At 38.0% G+C, this 17,909-nt stretch overlaps 1 protein-coding gene across 1 annotated transcript in view; it reads right to left on the reverse strand.

The window, feature by feature from the left end:
* Window positions 1-17,909, reverse strand: part of RELN (reelin) — a 533,405-nt gene that overhangs the window by 153,943 nt on the left and 361,553 nt on the right. The window contains exon 20 of the mRNA XM_053609340.1: window positions 15,759-15,995. Within this exon, the coding sequence (XP_053465315.1) occupies window positions 15,759-15,995 (237 nt within the window). The remainder of the gene's footprint in view (window positions 1-15,758; window positions 15,996-17,909) is intronic.

Genomic DNA, 17,909 nt, shown 5'->3' on the forward strand with positions numbered 1-17,909 from the left:
AAGGAAGGGAAAACTCATATTCAATACTGGTGGTCTTACAAATACAGTCAAAAACAGAAAATGCCACAACCAGTCATTATTAATATAGATGCCAATTATTTGTTGAGTTTAGGCCAGGTACTAAGACGGTGCTGAGCGCCATCTTAGCCCCGCTATCTTAGTTCCGTCTTTGCAGTACCTCTTCATAATGAGAATAATTGTATCTTTTTAACAGATGAGAAAATGGGTCTAGTAAATGGTAGAGACTCAATGAGAAACTAGCTTTGCCTGACTCCAAAAGCTTCTTAACTAATACACCATTTCTTTGTCTTTCTAGTACTTTAAGATTGGGAAAGAAAAGCATTGTAACTTGGAGTAAATTGTGTTTATAGTCAATTTACAAATTATTAACTTTCATTTATTGTGCAATGAATGATATGCTGATGTTAAAAATATAAAACTATGATTGCTGCTATGTGTTTGGGTATACAGGATGCAATCTATACAATAGAAAGCTATAGAATGCAATTTTTGGCAATATTGAAAAACTAAAAGAAATCAACACAAACTTGTCCATATGCTTCCAGGCTCTTTCAAGTAGGCCAAAAAAAAAAAAAAAAAAGAAAGAAAGAAAAAAAAAATCACAAATGCTTCCCTCCATGAGAAGTAAATGCTGCTTTGGGCTTCCAGGGAGGAAGGTAATACAGGCAGCCAAATAGGCTTTATTCAAAGTGTTTGCTTTAGGCCGGGGGCTGTAATCCTAGCACTCCTAGCCCAGGAAGGAGTTTGAGACCAGCCTGAGCATCAAGAGAGACCCCATCTCTACTAAAAATAGAAAATACTAGCTGGGCATGGTGGTACATGCCTGTAGTCCCAGCTAGTTGGGAGGCTGAGACAAGAGGATCACTTGAGCCCAGGACTTTGAAGTTGTGTGAACAATGATAAAACCAACACACTCGAGCCGGAGAGAGACCCAGTCTCAAAAAAAAAAACATAAGAAAGTGTTTGCTTTAAAGATACACCAATCTACCAATCTCCTGGGCATCAGGAGAGAAAGCTTCACCTAGGCTGAAGGGTCTATAAGTGACAGAGAGCCACTAAAGCTTTCTCACTTATGCCATGGGTAGCATTTTTCCACCTGAGCATTTCTGAAATAACCTAAGATTATTTTCACAATCAGCTCCTTGTAAATTTTTCCCTTCTGAGATGGTTTAGTGCCCTGATAATTCTGTACAGAAACAAAAGGAAATGCAGTGCTTTACAAGTACTGCCTGCGCCCAACCTTTGGACGATTACAAACGTAATCACGAAATCAGCTGAGGAGAGGAAGGATTCAGGTCTGAGGAGAGGTGTGTGCTCTGTGAGCTATCTGGTGATAATAGATTTTAAAGCTATCAAGATACAAAAAAAAAAAAAAAAAAAAAAGATAAAAATTATATAAAATAGGCTGGGCCCAGTGGCTCACACCTGCAATCCCAATACTTTGGGAGGATCACCTGAAATGAAGCCAGCTGTTTGAGACCAGCCAGAGCATTACAGCGAGACCTCATTTCTATAGAACATACAAAAGTTAGTTGGGTGCAGTGGCCAGTGCCCACAGTTCCAGCTACTCAGGAAGGTGAGACAGGAGAATCGCTTGAGCCCCAAGTTTGAGGTGAGCTGTGAGCTGTGATAATGCCACTGTACTCTAGGTGACAGAGTGAGACCTTATCTCAAAAAAATTATATAAAATAACAGATTAAATAAGCAAAATGAAGGGATTAAACAATAACAAAAAAATTCTTGCTTTGCATTTGTATCTGCTCAGCTGGTAGACTCGGAGCCCAGAGTGTATTTGGTGTTTCCTCTCGTGGGCAGATACTTTTGGGCGGGCTGATTCAGCCACCCGACAGGGCTCTTTTCTCTCTAGTTGCCTGCCAGTGTTTGGATGGCCAGGTGCCCCCCAATGACTGCTCACTAATGAAGTGTAAACTGAAAAATGGCAGGTGGATTTACTCGCTCAGCTTTCCTTATAAGTGTTTTAAAAATGACTGATGGAATTGGTGGCCGCACTTCTTCTCCTGTTGCTCCTATGGTCTTCCTTCCTCTCCAGAGGGCAGCAACCATTTTATGACAATAATGTAATAAGTATGCGGATAGAAACCTTTCTGCTGAGATTGTGGAGAAGAAAGGTAAAGACAGCCAGGGGCCTGGATGGCCTTGTTAAGGCGCTCACGAGCTCTCAACTGGCTGCTACAGGACTGCTTGTTACAAATAACAAATAGCCTCTTTACTTTTGTTTATGCCACGGTCAGTTTTCACTTGTTTTTGCTGTAACCCACAGCTGAACACATTTCTAACTGACACACCTGCCATACTTCATGATACTATGTGACATCTACCCAAATCCCTTAATCTAAGGCACAACAGCATAAGGAAAGCACAGACAACTGTGCCTTATCTTCTAGACCATTCATAGTACATAGCTCAAGTTCACTTGATTGCTTCTGGTTTATTCACGACTGGCTGAAAGTCAGAGATATTAGATCCTGAATGTTCAAACTCAGCTGGGGCTTTGGGGGCAGAGATTTTCACAGACTGTGATCCTTTAATTTACAAAACGGCTCCTCTTTGCTGCTTGTCTAAGTCAAGACATGTTTATAAAAGCAAACGAGGCAGACCTTCCTTTCTGTTACAATCAAAGGAAAGGAAAAGGATAGCCCATATCAGTGTTATGGGGAGAAATTCTGGAGACAGAAGGCACTGGGAATCAGGAGCCTCAGCTTTATTCGCATTGACTTGCCCGAGTGCCTCATAAATAAAGTAACGATAAAAAAAGCTCCCACTTCTAATTGCCAGATTTAATGAGAGAATGGGGATAACCCTTTCCACTAGGAAATATTACTTCTCTCTTCTTTATTTCTACCTGCCAAGAAGGCTAGAAGGCTCTCTATTACAACAGTGGCCTAATAGATACACCATGATGTAATTTGAGTCTCCACAGTTCTGAATTTTGTCTCTAGTACAGCTCCCTCTCCTCTCCATCCCTGGCTGAATCTCATGTACAGCTGTGGATCTGTTTTTTTGACCAGGCTGGAAGCCTGTCCATAGGGAAGGATCCTATCTTACTCATCTCTGCATCTCCTAAAGCACTCGGAACCTCGGCTGCACCTCAGAGAAGCACATTGTATTGGACATCACAGTTTTCTAAAAGCTGGATTATCACACCAGACCTCTGAGTCAAGACCATCTGGGAGGCTGTGAGGGATCCTTAACACTGTGCCATGGAGAAGGAAAACTGAGAGGCTGAACTGCTGGCCTCAGGGTCACACAATTGCTAAAAAGCTAGAACCGAGGACTTCTGGTTTCTACTTTGAAGTCTTTCCACAACGTCATGCCCATTACAGGCTTTGTAGGCTCTCCAAGAATGTGTGTTAAATAAAATGAGCACCTGAGTGAGGTCTTTCAAATGGGGAGTATGCAAGTTTCACAAAACTAGTTACTTAAATGCTGTAATGAACACCAACAAGGTTTTGAGGTTATCTTGACTTAAAGTAATCACTTTCTGCACTTCCCCAGAGCCTATTTCCTCTCTACATAAAAAAGGCTCTTTTATTTGAAAGGCAGATACATATAACCAAAGTAAGCAGAGAATGCTTGAGGCTCGAAGTTCCTTAAAAGCAAATTCATGTCAAAAAGCCAAGTTAACTGGGGACTGAGTCATTTTTTGACAATTGAGCTTATCTCTTCAAGCATAGTTTGGTAAGTGAGTCAAGATGGCCAAATTTCACTATTAATGTGTCATAAGAAAAGACAGTGCATCAATATTTATACTTCTTAGAAGGCTAAGCAATATTCTAGTAACTAAGAGTCCTATAGAAAGGAACAGCTTTGCAGAGCTTTTAGAAAAACAGGAGAGCCACACAATGCTGTTTTTGTTTTGATACCATTCAGAAGTTATGTGCAGAAGATGTGAATAAATTTAATCATTCTAATATCATCCATTTAGGGGTTATGTTCTTGTAATTACCAAAGAAGTGTTTGCTAGATTTGACAGAAACACCTGCTGATATTGTGGGATTAAAGGCAGCATTTTAAATTACTTGTTATTTCTACAACCTTGCATTTTAAAACAGAAATAACTATTATTTTAGTGGATTATATAAATTTTATATTACTGGAAAAAAATCTGATAACATGAAAGCAGCATTTAAAAAAGGCAAAAATTTGTAATTTCATTCTCTAGAGATGAACACTGTTAACATTTTGGTATAAATGCTTCCAGACATTTTTCTTATGCTTACATACAAGAATACATACCATACATATTATTTTTCTTTCTCTCTCAAAAAATTATAAAATCATAGTAAATCTGCTTCCTCCTTTTCACAACTTTTCATTGCCATTTTTCCACATTGAAAAAATATTCTGTGGGACTCTTAATTAGTAGAACATTGCTTAGCTTTCTAAGAAGTATCCATATTGATTGATGCACTGTCTTCCCTTATGGCAATCAGTGAAATTTGGCCATCCTGACTTATCAAACTGTTCTTGAAGAATACTTACCAAACTATTCTTTTAATTTCATTTAAAAATGAATTAAGCCAATCTTCAATTATAGAAATTTGATGAGGTTGTTTCCATCTTTCACTATTATAAATGATTCTTTTATAATATACATCTTTGTATATCTCTGTACATTTGTCCAGGTGTTTCATGAGGATAAATTCCTAGAAGCAGAATTGCTTTATCAAAGCAAATGCACATTTTGGAAGTTGGCACTTACTGCCAAGCTGCTCTCCAAAAAGATCATACCAAGTTACACGTTCCAAGAACGTTAACACCAATTCTTACTACTTGTTTATACAGAACTTTGACAATGATTTTATTTTGGCTACTTTATGCTGATAGTCCCTTAATCTGAATTTTGTATTATTAAGGGTTAAAATCTATGCATGTTTATTGGCCATTAATAATATTTTGCATTTAAGTAGCCTTTTCATGTGCTTTGCCCATTTTAAAAATGGAGTTTATCTTTTTCTTATTGATACGTAAGGGTTCTTTACATTTTGAGAATGTACAGTTTGTCATATATATTGAAAATATCCCTCTGCTTTAGATCTGTTGTAATGTTTTGTTTTAGGGGAGGTTTTTTCCTCTCTAAATATAAGTTAAAAAATTTAAGTAGTGAAATATGTGACCCTTATGGTTCCTGATTTTGATGTGTTTTTTTTTTTGAGACAGAGCTTCAAGCTGTCGCCCTGGGTAGAGTATCATGGCACCGCAACTCACAGCAACCTCCAACGCCTGGGCTCAAGTGATTCTCCTGCCATCACCTCCCAAGTAGCTGGGACTACAGGTGCCTGCCACAGCGCCTGGCTATTTTTTGGTTGCAGCCTTCATTCTTGGTTGGTGGGTCCGGGGCTGGATTCGAACCTGCCAGCTCAGGTGTATGTGGCTGGTGCCTTAGCTGCTTAAGTCACAGGCACCGAGCCTTGGTGTTATGTTTTATTGGTATCTATTGAGACTGCCTCTGAACCTAGTTTATAATCTTTTTTTTTGCAAATATCCATTGGTAATTTGAAAGGGATATATATTTTTTATTTGTAGGATAAAATTCTTTATTAAATGTTGCCTGTTAATTACTGCTATAATTTGATGTTTTTCCCCTCCAAATTTCATGTTGAAATTTGATTCTCTGTGTTGGATGTGGGGACTAAATGGAGGTGTTTGGGTCATGGGAGTGGATCCTCAAGGTAGTGAATGAGTTCTCACTCTATTATCTCCCCCAAGAGTTGGTTGTTAAAAATAACCTGGCACCTACACTCCCTCCACCTCTGCTTCCTCTCTTGCTATGTGATCTCTGCACATACCAGCTCCCTTTCACCTTCTACCATGAGTGGAAACAGCTTGAGGCCCTTGCCAGAAGCAGATGCTGGCCCCATGCTTTTTGTACAGCCTCCCAAACTCTAAGCCAAATAAACCTCTTTTCTTCATAAGTTACCCAGTCTCGGGTATTCCTTTACAGCAACATAAACAGACTAAGACAATTACCATCTTATATTTGTCAAGGTTCTCATTTACTTTTTGTTTGCTTGCTTCATAAAGGACTGCAATTTTAAAACCACACTTTAAATTGTGGTGGTTATAATTTTGCTTTTGTAATTCTAACAGGTTTTGCATGGTCACTGCTTTATGGTATTGGGTGTGTGAAGGCCCCTGACTGATTTCACCTTCCTCAGGACCTCTCCCACTGGCAGCACCACCTCTGTTACTGGCCTCTAGCCTCTGTTTCAGTCTGGAAGAGTTTAATGAGACTAGGGGAGGGGCCACTAAATTTTTCTGATCAACACACTTTCCAATCCCTGTAGGAATACATTCATGTTTCAGATTCCAAAAATGGTAGAGCATTTTCTCTGTTACACTGTTTGAATCATTCTACATTAGAGAGACATATTTGTATGACAAAAATTTATTAATGTTCTTCCTTGGTCTCCCGACTACACTCTTTCAGTTTCCCAATTGGACTAACTGTCTAACTAAGCAATTTCCAGATAATAAATATATTTTATTACAACCTTTTTAACACACTTAATTCAATCTATACCTTCAAAAAAAAAATCCAAAACTGGAATTTTCCTACACAATGCATTTTGGCATATATTTATTTAATACTTCACTTTGAAAGTCTTGATGGATTTCTAAGTGGCTAGACTACTCCTTATTTATCTAGTTAAGATTTCAGGGTTATGTAGGCAACTGAAGCTATTTTGGAATATATTTGCTACTCAGCATCCGTTTCAGGATCTTTTTATACATTGTGTCTAGAGCACCTGCTTTTTATTTTGCTTATCTTTACCCTTCATATTTAAAATTTGTGGTTTATATTCTTTAGTTTCTTCATTTTCACCCCTAGTCTTTTAGTTTGGAAATTTATATATTGTTCTTCAATTCAGAGCTAGAGTATTTCTTGTGCTTTAAGCTAGATAAACTGTCTTAGCCTAATAGAAAGCATAGGTTGAGCTTCTCAGTTGCTGTTTACTCTGCTTTTACAAAAAGCAGCTTTTTTTAAACAAAACTCAGCCTTACATTGGATACTTTACTAGCAGTTTTCTCTCAACAATCAGATAACTTCATGTATGGGAGTCAGAACTGGGGGGGAATGTGTCCCCTAAGAGACTTTCAGGCTGTTTGTACACAATGGTCATGGCCACAAATGAAAACTGTCCACTCTTGCACAAAAACAGAGACATAGACACTTGGAATCGAATTGAAAACCAAGAAATGAAACTAACATCTTACAACCACTTAATCTTTGATAAACCAAACAAGAACATACCTTGGGGGAAAGACTCCCTAATCAATAAATGGTGTTGGGAAAACTGGATGTCTACATGTAAAAGACTGAAACTGGACCCACACCTTTCCCCACTCACAAAAATTGATTCAAAATGGATAAAGGACTTAAATTTAAGGCATGAAACAATAAAAATCCTCCAAGAAAGCATAGGAAAAACACTGGAAGATATTGGCCTGGAGAAAGACTTCATGAAGAAGACTGCCATGGCAATTGCAACAACAACAAAAATAAACAAATGGGACTTCATTAAACTGAAAAGCTTCTGTACAGCTAAGGAGACAATAACCAAAGCAAAGAGACAACCTACACAGTGGGAAAGGATATTTGCATATTTTCAATCAGACAAAAGCTTGATAACTAGGATCTATAAGAACTCAAATTAATCCACACGAAAAAAGCCAACAATCCCATATATCAATGGGAAGAGACATGAATAGAACCTTCTCTAAAGAAGACAGACAAATGGCTAACAAACATATGAAAAAATGTTCATCATCCCTATCTATTAGAGAAATGCAAATCAAAACCACCCTGAGATATCATCTAACCCCAGTGAGAATGGCCCACATCACAAAATCTCAAAACTGCAGATGCTGGCATGGATGTGGACAGAAGGGAACACTTTTACACTGCTGGTGGGACTGCAAACTAGTACAACCTTTCTGGAAGGAAGTATGGATAAACCTCAAAGCACTCAAGCTAGACCTCCCATTTGATCCTGCAATCCCATTACTGGGCATCTACCCAGAAGGAAAAAAATCCTTTTATCATAAGGGCACTTGTACTAGACTATTTATTGCAGCTCAATTTACAATCGCCAAAATGTGGAAACAGCCTAAATGCCCACCAACCCAGGAATGGATTAACAAGCTGTGGTATATGTATACCATGGAATACTATTCAGCTATTAAAAAAAATGGAGACTTTTCATCCTTCGTATTAACCTGGATGGAAGTGGAAGACATTATTCTTAGTAAAGCATCACAAGAATGGAGAAGCATGAATCCTATGTACTCAATTTTGATATGAGGACAATTAATGACAATTAAGGTTATGGGGGGGAAGCAGAAAGAGGGAAGGAGGGAGGGGGGTGGGGCCTTGGTGTGTGTCACACTTTATTGGGGCAAGACATGATTGCAAGAGGGACTTTACCTAACAATTGCAATCAGTGTAACCTGGCTTATTGTACCCTCAATGAATCCCCAACAATTAAAAAAAAAAGAAAATTGTCCACTCTTTCATACCAAGTTATGTGTACCTGCCAGGGTGCACCGAGGGCTGAGTGGGCAGATGGGAGACTGTCAGCAGCCACTTCTTTAGGAGGCCTGAGTTCCATTTACAGCCAGTTACTTGCCTGTGTCTTTTGTGGAACTAGATCAATTCATTCATCAGCTTCATGGTGGCAACTAATTCCAATAACTTAAAAAAAATAAAGTTTGCAAGTTCTGACAATTAAGTTTGTGAACTAGTCTTAGAAAAAGTGCTATAGGGCGGCGTCTGTGGCTCAAAGAGGTAGGATATGCCACCTCCCATATGCCGGAGTTGGCGGGTTCAAATCCAGCCCTGGCCAAAAAACTGCAAAAAAAAAAAAAAAGAAAAGAAAAAGTGCTACAATACCTCACTGCTGAATATCACTATGGTTACCAGATGATCAAAGGGAGTAATTTGAAGGTGATCCTAATGATATTCAGCAATGAGGCACGTAGCACTGACACCTGTTTTTCTTGTGTTACATACCGAGTCAATTTTGTTTGAAGTGAACTTGGCTAATTCATATTTACACCACTTACTAGTAGGCTTTGCCCTTTCAACACACTTTTATTATCTTTCTCAGTTCCTTTCTATTTCCTCGTACCTCCCTTCCTTTCAGAAAGGAACACACTGATCCCTGTAGTCAGGCCTACAGCCCTGGCTGAAAACATTTAGCATGGAGGGGAGACAGCAAACACATAAGGCATCTTGGAAATTTTCTCTTGCTTAATCCTTCCAATTACATGCAACCATGTGCATTATTTAGAGCCTGTGTAAGCAGAGCCATTTAAAGACTTTTTAGGACCTTGATACATTTAATTGTGGAAACTCCATCTCACATCATAGCAAGTCATATTAAAATGTTGCGCCTCCCTCTAGATTTTAGAATTTAAGCCCCACAAAGTAAAGGGATTTTCTATCTTTATCTCCAATACCAATTGCTACATTTCTAGTACAAATAGTGCTGGTAATGCAATCAACAAACAGTTGAATTTATAAATTAGTCTATCAATAAATGAAAAATTTCATGTAAAGAAATTCTCATAGTGAAAAAGCCTAATAAATAGGCTGTATTTTAGAAAGTTGCTTGTAAGTCTATTCAATTATATTAGCAATCTTATAGAGGCACTGCAGGCCCTAGGTACTGGGAATACTCTTTTCACAGCTGTTGAGGATAACAGGAAGTGGCTTTTCCATTTGTCGCTCACTTTATTTCTCTTATCTGTTTGCTAAGTTTCCTAGAACAATCATATACTGTGAAATGGTGGTTGAGATGGCTCTTGGGAGCCATCTCGCCTGGACTGACTTCCTTCAGTAGTACAATTTTAGCTGATTTACTGCCCTTTTTAATAGACTTTGCAAAAAAAATCCAAAGAATACTCTAAGCTTACTAATAAACTATTTAAACTGACAAAAGTTCTATGTTAAGTTACAGGTTGATGTTTAAGGAAAGAAAAATTACTAAAAATTTACTTGGCTATTGTTTTTATTTTATAAGTGGACTTGTCTCTTAAAGGATTGTCAGTAATTTTTTTTCTTCTAATGTAAGGAATCAGACATGTGTAAAGTTTCAGCTGGGTATTAACCTGACCCCTCCTATGCCCATGTGAGCCAAGGAGACAATCTTTACATTCGTATCAGGTGATCTCCTTGACTAGTCTCAATATCAGACTAAAGGAATAAAGATATTCATGTAGTAAAGACTCTGGTTAAAACTCCCGTACATGCATATTCCAGTTTTTAAAAAATTAACCAAAAGGTAGCAGAAGAATGGACAGATTTCATTTAAAAATGTACTGTCCAACACTTGCTGACTGTGTGGCAGATGCTTCTGTGGCCCTGAATGTCCCCACAGATGCATGTCTAGTGCAAACGTGAGTTCTGATAGAAAACTTTCTGAGTTCTCCTTTACTGTACATTGCTGTTGATTCCTGATGGTCCTTGTAACCTAAGTACGTTAATAACTACTGGATAGCCCCTCTTGTATATCTTAAAATTTCACCCATCATTCTGCTGTATAATTATGTAATACTAAATTACTAATTTCCTTTATAGAGCCACAATACTATTTTTCTAGCTTTTATGGCAAATGAACTGTCTTTAATTTGTATTATAAGATGAACAGGCACTGGGGGATCCTAAGCCTGGGGGTTTTGCCTGGGCAACTCCTGGTTCCCATTAAATATACAAACAATTTCTTTTCTTCTTGTCCAAGCTCCTGGATACCACACGAGATATGAACACATACTTTTTTAATGTGCTAAACAGGTAATCATTTATCTATTCCCTCCAACTTGGGCCACCCACCCTGCAGCTGTTCATTTCATTTTATATCTCTCATTTCCCACATCTAGGGCTGACCTTGCCACCTGGTGCTGCGGAAAACTAGGCTTCAAAGACCACCCCACGCCATCACATACTACCCAATGTTACTCTTTTTTCTTTGTCATTCACAGCTAATTTCAGTTCTCCTGTGTTGCTCTTTATTTTCTTTGTACTCTCACACTTACTTTAGTAAATTTCTCTTCCTAAAAAATGACCCACACATGACTAGTGCTAGTGAGATGTGGGTATGAAGAAAACTTCAATTAAAAAATAAAACACGATTAGGCACAAGGAATGAATATCTTTTATCATTAATGCCCATGAAATACTCAAGAGGTCCTTTTCTCATTTGTACAAGTCTCAACTATCTCAAAATCTTCTTTTAATTACATCTGCTTTTCCTTAAGCACCATTAATGATCAACAAAAACTACAGCTTTTCTTATCCCACCTTAATTTTTGCTTTAATTCTTAATAGATCACAGTACTTTTCCCCTATCTTTTATTACAAATGAACTGTATTTGAGTTACATTGTGAGATACACAGGCTTTTAGGATCCTTTATGTCTTGGATTTCCTAGTAACTTAACTACACACCATTCACAAAATCTTTTCTGTGATAACACAATTAGTGTTGCTGGAATGTAATTCACCTGTATAGAGACGATGATGGGTATTTCGATAGCAAAATACCAACAAAAAAAGTACAACTACTATGACTTTCTCTTGCACAACTCTCCAAACATTTCCTCCAAAAAATGTAGTTGATATAAGAAAAATTTTATTCAACATCTCTATTTTCATCTCTTTACATTTCAGAGACATGTTTTTCTGCATTACTCAAAATAATGTATGCTACCCTCTCAAATTAAGAAAAGTTGCTTATAGTGTGGATCTAAATGCAACCCTACAGCTACCAGTTTTCTTTCCTTCAAGCAGTGAGTTTAAGGAATAGAAATGGCACGCACATAGTAAGTGCTTTCAGTCTGTCATCTGAGTCCGTCCTTACAGCAATCCTGGAAGTAGGTATTTCATTGCTCCCATTTTACAGGTGAAAAACTCAGGCACAGAGAGGCTAAGTGAGTTCCCCTGAATATGTGGCCTTTTCATGTTACTGTTTTGATATGGGAACATGTTTGGCAATCTAAAAATGAAATTGCTAAAGTGTCATCTTCTAGAGCCGTGGTTCTCAACCTTCCTAATGCTGTGATGTATTTTCATTGTTACAAAGGGGTCGCGACCTACAAGTTGAGAACCACTGTTCTGGAGATTACAAAAGAAAGCCCAAGACTGGTGCTTTCATTTTATACCTAACTGCTCACCCCTTATTAGGGGCTGGCAATGAAGTGAGGCTCAGAAATAGGGCAGTGATTTAGAGCTGGAATAAGGGTTAGAGATGGCACCAGTCATGGAAGGGATAAAAGACTAAAGGTAGACGGGAGATCTTGAAAGAAGTGGAGCCAAGGGTATCTGCTGTACATAATTTAGTAACAAAACTCAGTTATTTCCTATGTTGATAAAATTGCTTTGATGCAACCTTATTTTTTAAAACAGCTGTATCAAAGCATATTGCTCAAATCTCTCATTTGTTCAAATTTTCCTGCTTTGATTTTGCAAGCCTCAAAGTGGCAGGGCCAGAATTTGAACTCAAGTCTGTGACCTCAAAGCTTACATTTCTATCAAACTATGACTAGTAAAAAAAATGGCCAATTCTAACACTCTAAGACAACTATCCTGTCATAATTGTGCATATTTTAAAACCAAAACTCTACATAATGTGACGGCAATGTCCTTCCCACCTGTGGTGTCCAGTTAGTTTATTAGATAGGACAGAGGAATGCTAATGTCTTAATGTCCCTTGGTTTTATCACTACTACTGTTAGTTAAACACAATCTTTAATAAGCCTCAATAAGAATGATTTCCTTAGTGATGTTAAAATATGTGTAAGAGGTTTTAAAGACTATTTTTTTTTAACCTAAAGCATACAGAACCTCAGTATGGAAGAAAGAAAAGTATTCCAAAGAATTAAAAGCAAGCCATTCCCCTACTGAAAAAAAAAAGGACTCTAGGATGACAAGCTGGAAAGTGATTTACAGTATATCGACTATACTTCGACTAATGAAAAAGCAATTGCCCAAGTTTTCCCTGGAGAACAGTCTCAGCAACAACAGTCCATGCTCATGGAAAGTCATGAGTTAGAAAATGAGAACCAAATGAACTCACAGCTGGGAAAAACCAACAATAATTAATTTAACACCAGCCATTTGTCTAGACCACATATACATTTCAAAATTTCCCTTGAGAGAAACAAGATCATTGAAGGATAGAAAGAGGCCACATAACTTAAATACATTTAAAGAATAATTACTTAATAGAACAACATGCTCCAAAGGTTTAACATTGAAAAACAGCAGCTTCCTTTAGGATGGGAGGTTGTTAAGAAATAGTTGGCCAGTATCATCACTTGAAATTCAATATTGTAACAAATATTTCTGAAAAACATCTCTAAAGTGATCTCATGTTAAATCTTGGACAATATATTCCTCAACAGCAGCAGAGAGAAAACAGTGTCATTAAAAGGGATTTTATTCTGACTCACTGGTTGAGAAAATAGGAACAGTTTGAGATCTTACACGTTGTTTCATTTTAATGAGCGGTGAGCATTTTTCATGTCCTTATTAAAGCGGTTAATGTGTTTCTGTAGTCTCATTATCACGGCCAGAGTATACTCTCTGCTGTTTCATAACCAAGACAACTCCTTTTCGTTTCACAGAAGATCAGAAAGTCAAATCGACTGCTCACATGTGGTTGTTAATAAAACTCCTAAGGTGCTGCTCAAGGTGCCCATGAGGACTGCACAATTATTTATATTTTCTTATGGTTTTTCTATAATTACCGTGATTGTACTTTCACAAAGTAAATGTATCTCCACCAATTAAAGCAGTGGTGGGTTAAGAATATTCATCATACTTGTGTGAAAGAATATTGTTCTTAGGGTTTTGATCAAAGCACAGAAATTAAACTGCTGTTATCATGCATTCAACCCAAGTGTTAAATTAAAATGCTCAGCAACTCTGGAGTTTATTTGAGCAGATGTTAACTATTTGTGAAAATAAACATGATATAGGACTTGCATGCGTGATATAACTCTTTGTTGTATTAAGTGTTAGGGAAAAAAACCCGATTACCCAAATTCGAGGGATATGGTTTATGGTACATGACCAGCTTGAATCACTGTTAATTCAGGCCAATCTAAATTTTCAGAAGCACAAAAGTCTAAAAAAGAAAATCATTCTGGTCCGTATCTTTATATCTTCTCATTTGCTTTAGCCCTTTATTTTCTTTGAAGGCTCCAGGACTAAGAAGGAACATCCATAGAAACAAGCATCTGAGGCTATCAAATAGCACATAATATAATCTTTCCTACTCTGTTATATAGAAATTCCAGTTTGTCCAGCTTGACAGAGTTTGCTGCAAAAGTGACCAGCTGTACTTCCATTCCATTAGCTGTCATTTTGATGCTAGAATTTTAACCTGCTGTGTGTGAGATGTGACTGTACATGCACGATTCCCATCAAAGGTAATTTTCTGAGCAATAGTGTGTAAAATTTACCTCTAATTATAATAAGGGCACTGATGGGTCATTTATGATATGCTCTCTGGAGGCAAAGGCAGTAAATAGCTTTAAGTGAGACTCATCTGGAGGACTTGAATTAGTCTGACTATAGAAAATAAAATAAAATAAAATAAAAGTCTCTTAGAAAATTATTCCTCGATCATGTTTACAGTCCTAAAGGAAACTTGGGGGGGGGGCAGTATGCAGTGGTAGGGCTGTAGGTTCTGGAATCATGTAGACCTAAGTCTTGACCCACGACCTCTGGGCCTGGAAGACCCTATATGGCCTGGCCTCTGCACATCTCTTGGTCTGCATCCTTGATGTTTCCTATGTCACTAGCCAGGCTGCAGAACCACTGGCCTCCCTCCTGGTCTTTGGACATGCCATGGTCACTCTCACTTTGGGGCTCTTGCACCTCAAACTTTCCAATGGTTGGAATTCTCTTTCTCCAGGTCTTTGTGTGGCTGGAACCTCCTTATTCTTCCACCTTCAGTCAGTGGAACAGACTATGTCCACTGTCTGAACTATCCAAAGGGAGCCTCTGCGAAGCCTCCTGGGAGTTCCCATTTTAAAGCAGCCACCTCCTCATCTCCCACTAATCATGTGCCATCCTGGTAGTGCTCGTGATGTGCTAATCACAGTTGAAATTCGTTATCGACTGTTTATTGTATAATTAAATTTGCATGTGACCACTGGGGGGAAATATCTAAAAATGAAGGGTACCTTAATTAGGCTACCTCACAATCTTGAAACCCCACTAGCATTGATTATCTGGGTCACTGGTCCAATATAGCTTGATAAAATGGGTTAAAAAGAAGATCTTAGTTAAGAATAAAGGCTGCAAAAACTTGGGCTTTATATTAAGCATAAACACAAAACTACTCATGAGAAATTTTACTAAAATAGTCACCAGGGTGATTTCCTGCTTCATTGTGATTACTATGAGTCTCGATGAAGGGAGAATATGGCACGTCACTTTAATTATGAACACTTTTTGGTTAATACTTTTATATGTTATTGTCAGCAGTGAAAATTTAAGATTAATAAATATGATGAAATTTTGTGTTTATTTAAATCTATCTGTATTTTTTTCAGTTCTCTTTCCCAAGGCATCTTATTTGTAGATTGTCATGTTGACTTTAAGGGGTTCATGTTCAGTGAACACCTGTCAACAAATGGCCAAGTGCTTCGTGCACTGATTATTCTCGTGTTTGCAAATCGAAACAGGAATGACGATGAAATCCTTACCAAAGGGTCCAGTCGTGGCCACAGTACGGCTGAACATTTCCAAGGTAGAATCCCAGAGACTGAGTGACTTCCACGAGATTGGTAAAATCAAGACTAATGCTGTTGAAAAGCACCGATGTCATGATAATCTCATCAATAGCCCATACGTCTTCTCCCTGGGAAGAATGGTATGGCTGCCACCATCTGAACTGAATTCCAAATTGTCTTGCATCATCTGGTAATTCTACGGAGATTATTCTAAAGGATAAAAAAAGTCAAAATTCACATTATTCCGGTATCTTAAAATAAAAACATTTGCAGTGGAGTTATTAAAAATTTTTCTTAAGGATTAAAAAAAATACAGTTCTCCCACTATTACAAACATTTTTCAACCTTCCCAATTTCCCATCTGCCTCTAACAAACTCTTCTAAATATAACCAGAAATGTAACTGTGTTTTCCTTCATTTGTTCTTGTAAAGGTAACTTGATAGAACAGAGTTGTCAGATTGGCAGGATTCATCATAGTTTGGTCAGGGATCATGGGTAGCTTGTTACACGTATTACAGTTTGGGGCTGGTTGGAACCATGGCACTTCCTCTTCCCATGAGTTTAGCTAGTGTGCAGCAAGACCACTTGCAGTGTCATGGCAGCTATGACAATAAACCTGTATCTGACAAATGGAGAAGAAAATGAAGAATAATATCTAATTTCCAGGAGCAATGATTTTACACAGCAGCAGGAACCATACATTAATTGCCAATGCAATGACACGTGCTTGAAAGCTCCATAAATCACAGTACCATGCTACTCACATCCACACACAAGGTGAGAAGTGAGGCAAATGGCAAACGGAACATTTGTCTCTATCAAGGTGCAATTAACCAGCATAAGAGGTGCTTGCAGCAAATGCACACTGAGAGGACTGAGCTTTTCCACCCCACCTCCCCAGTGAGCAATAAAAACTTCCTCAGCCAAGCACTAGCTGAATGACTTAGAAAAAAGCTGTTTAAAAACTTCAATGTCCATGGCTGGATTTGCTGAGAAATTAGATTGATTTTTATATCTTCACTGTGTAAAGAAACATGTTAAACTACATCTTGGAAATGTGCTGCTTTACAGACTGCAAGTTCCTCAAAAGTTATTTTCTCTTTACATAGTTTGCACATAGACAGGGAGTAGAAGAATGTGACTGCCACTGTCGAGTATGCAAACAGTGAAAACTGGTAGGGTTTTTTGCAACATGAGGAAACTCATATTTTAAATAACACAAAATCAGCATGCAACTCAAAACTAAAAATTCAAAAACACTTTTTTTTTATTGCTTGGGATTCAAAGGTTGAGGGTACAAAGAATTAGGTTACACTGATTACATTTGTTAGGTAACGTCCCTCTTATAATTGTGTCCTGCCCCGAAGAGGTATGTCACACACAGTGACCCCCAAATCCCTTCCCCTCACCCTGCTCCCTTCTTCCTCTACCCACTCCCAACCATTTATTAGGTCATCTATTGTCTTCATATTAGAATTGAGGACATTAGATTCTTGCTTCTCCATTCTTTTTTCTTCTTTATTAAATCATAGCTGTGTACATTAATGCAATCATGGGGCACCATACACTGGTTTTATAGACCATTTGACATATTTTCATCACACTGGTTAACATAGCCTTCCTGGCATTTTCTTTGTCATTGTGTTAAGACATTTATATTCTACATTTAATAAGTTTCCCATGTACTCTTGTAAGATGCACCGTAGGTGTGTTCCCACCAATCAGCCTCCCTCCACCCATCCTCTCCCTTCCCCTCGCCTCCCTTTCCCCGTATTCTTAGGTTATAATTGGGTTCTAGCTTTCATATGAAAGCTACAAATTAGTTTCATAGTAGGGATGAGTACATTGGATACTTTTTCTTCCATTCCTGAGATACTTTGCTAAGAAGAATATGTTCCAGCTCCATCCATGTAAACATGAAAGAGGTAAAGTCTCCATCTTTCTTTAAGACTGCATAATATTCCTTGGTGTACAAATACCACAATTTATCAATCTATTCACAGGTCTATGGGCACTTGGGCTTCTTCCATGATTTAGCAATTATGAATTGGGTTGCAATAAACAATCTGGTACAAATATCTTTGTTAGGGGGTGGAGACAAGATGGCTGACTGAAGCCAGCTT

The sequence above is a fragment of the Nycticebus coucang genome, chromosome 11 (genome assembly GCF_027406575.1).
Source record: "Nycticebus coucang isolate mNycCou1 chromosome 11, mNycCou1.pri, whole genome shotgun sequence".
Classification (NCBI taxonomy): domain Eukaryota; kingdom Metazoa; phylum Chordata; class Mammalia; order Primates; family Lorisidae; genus Nycticebus; species Nycticebus coucang.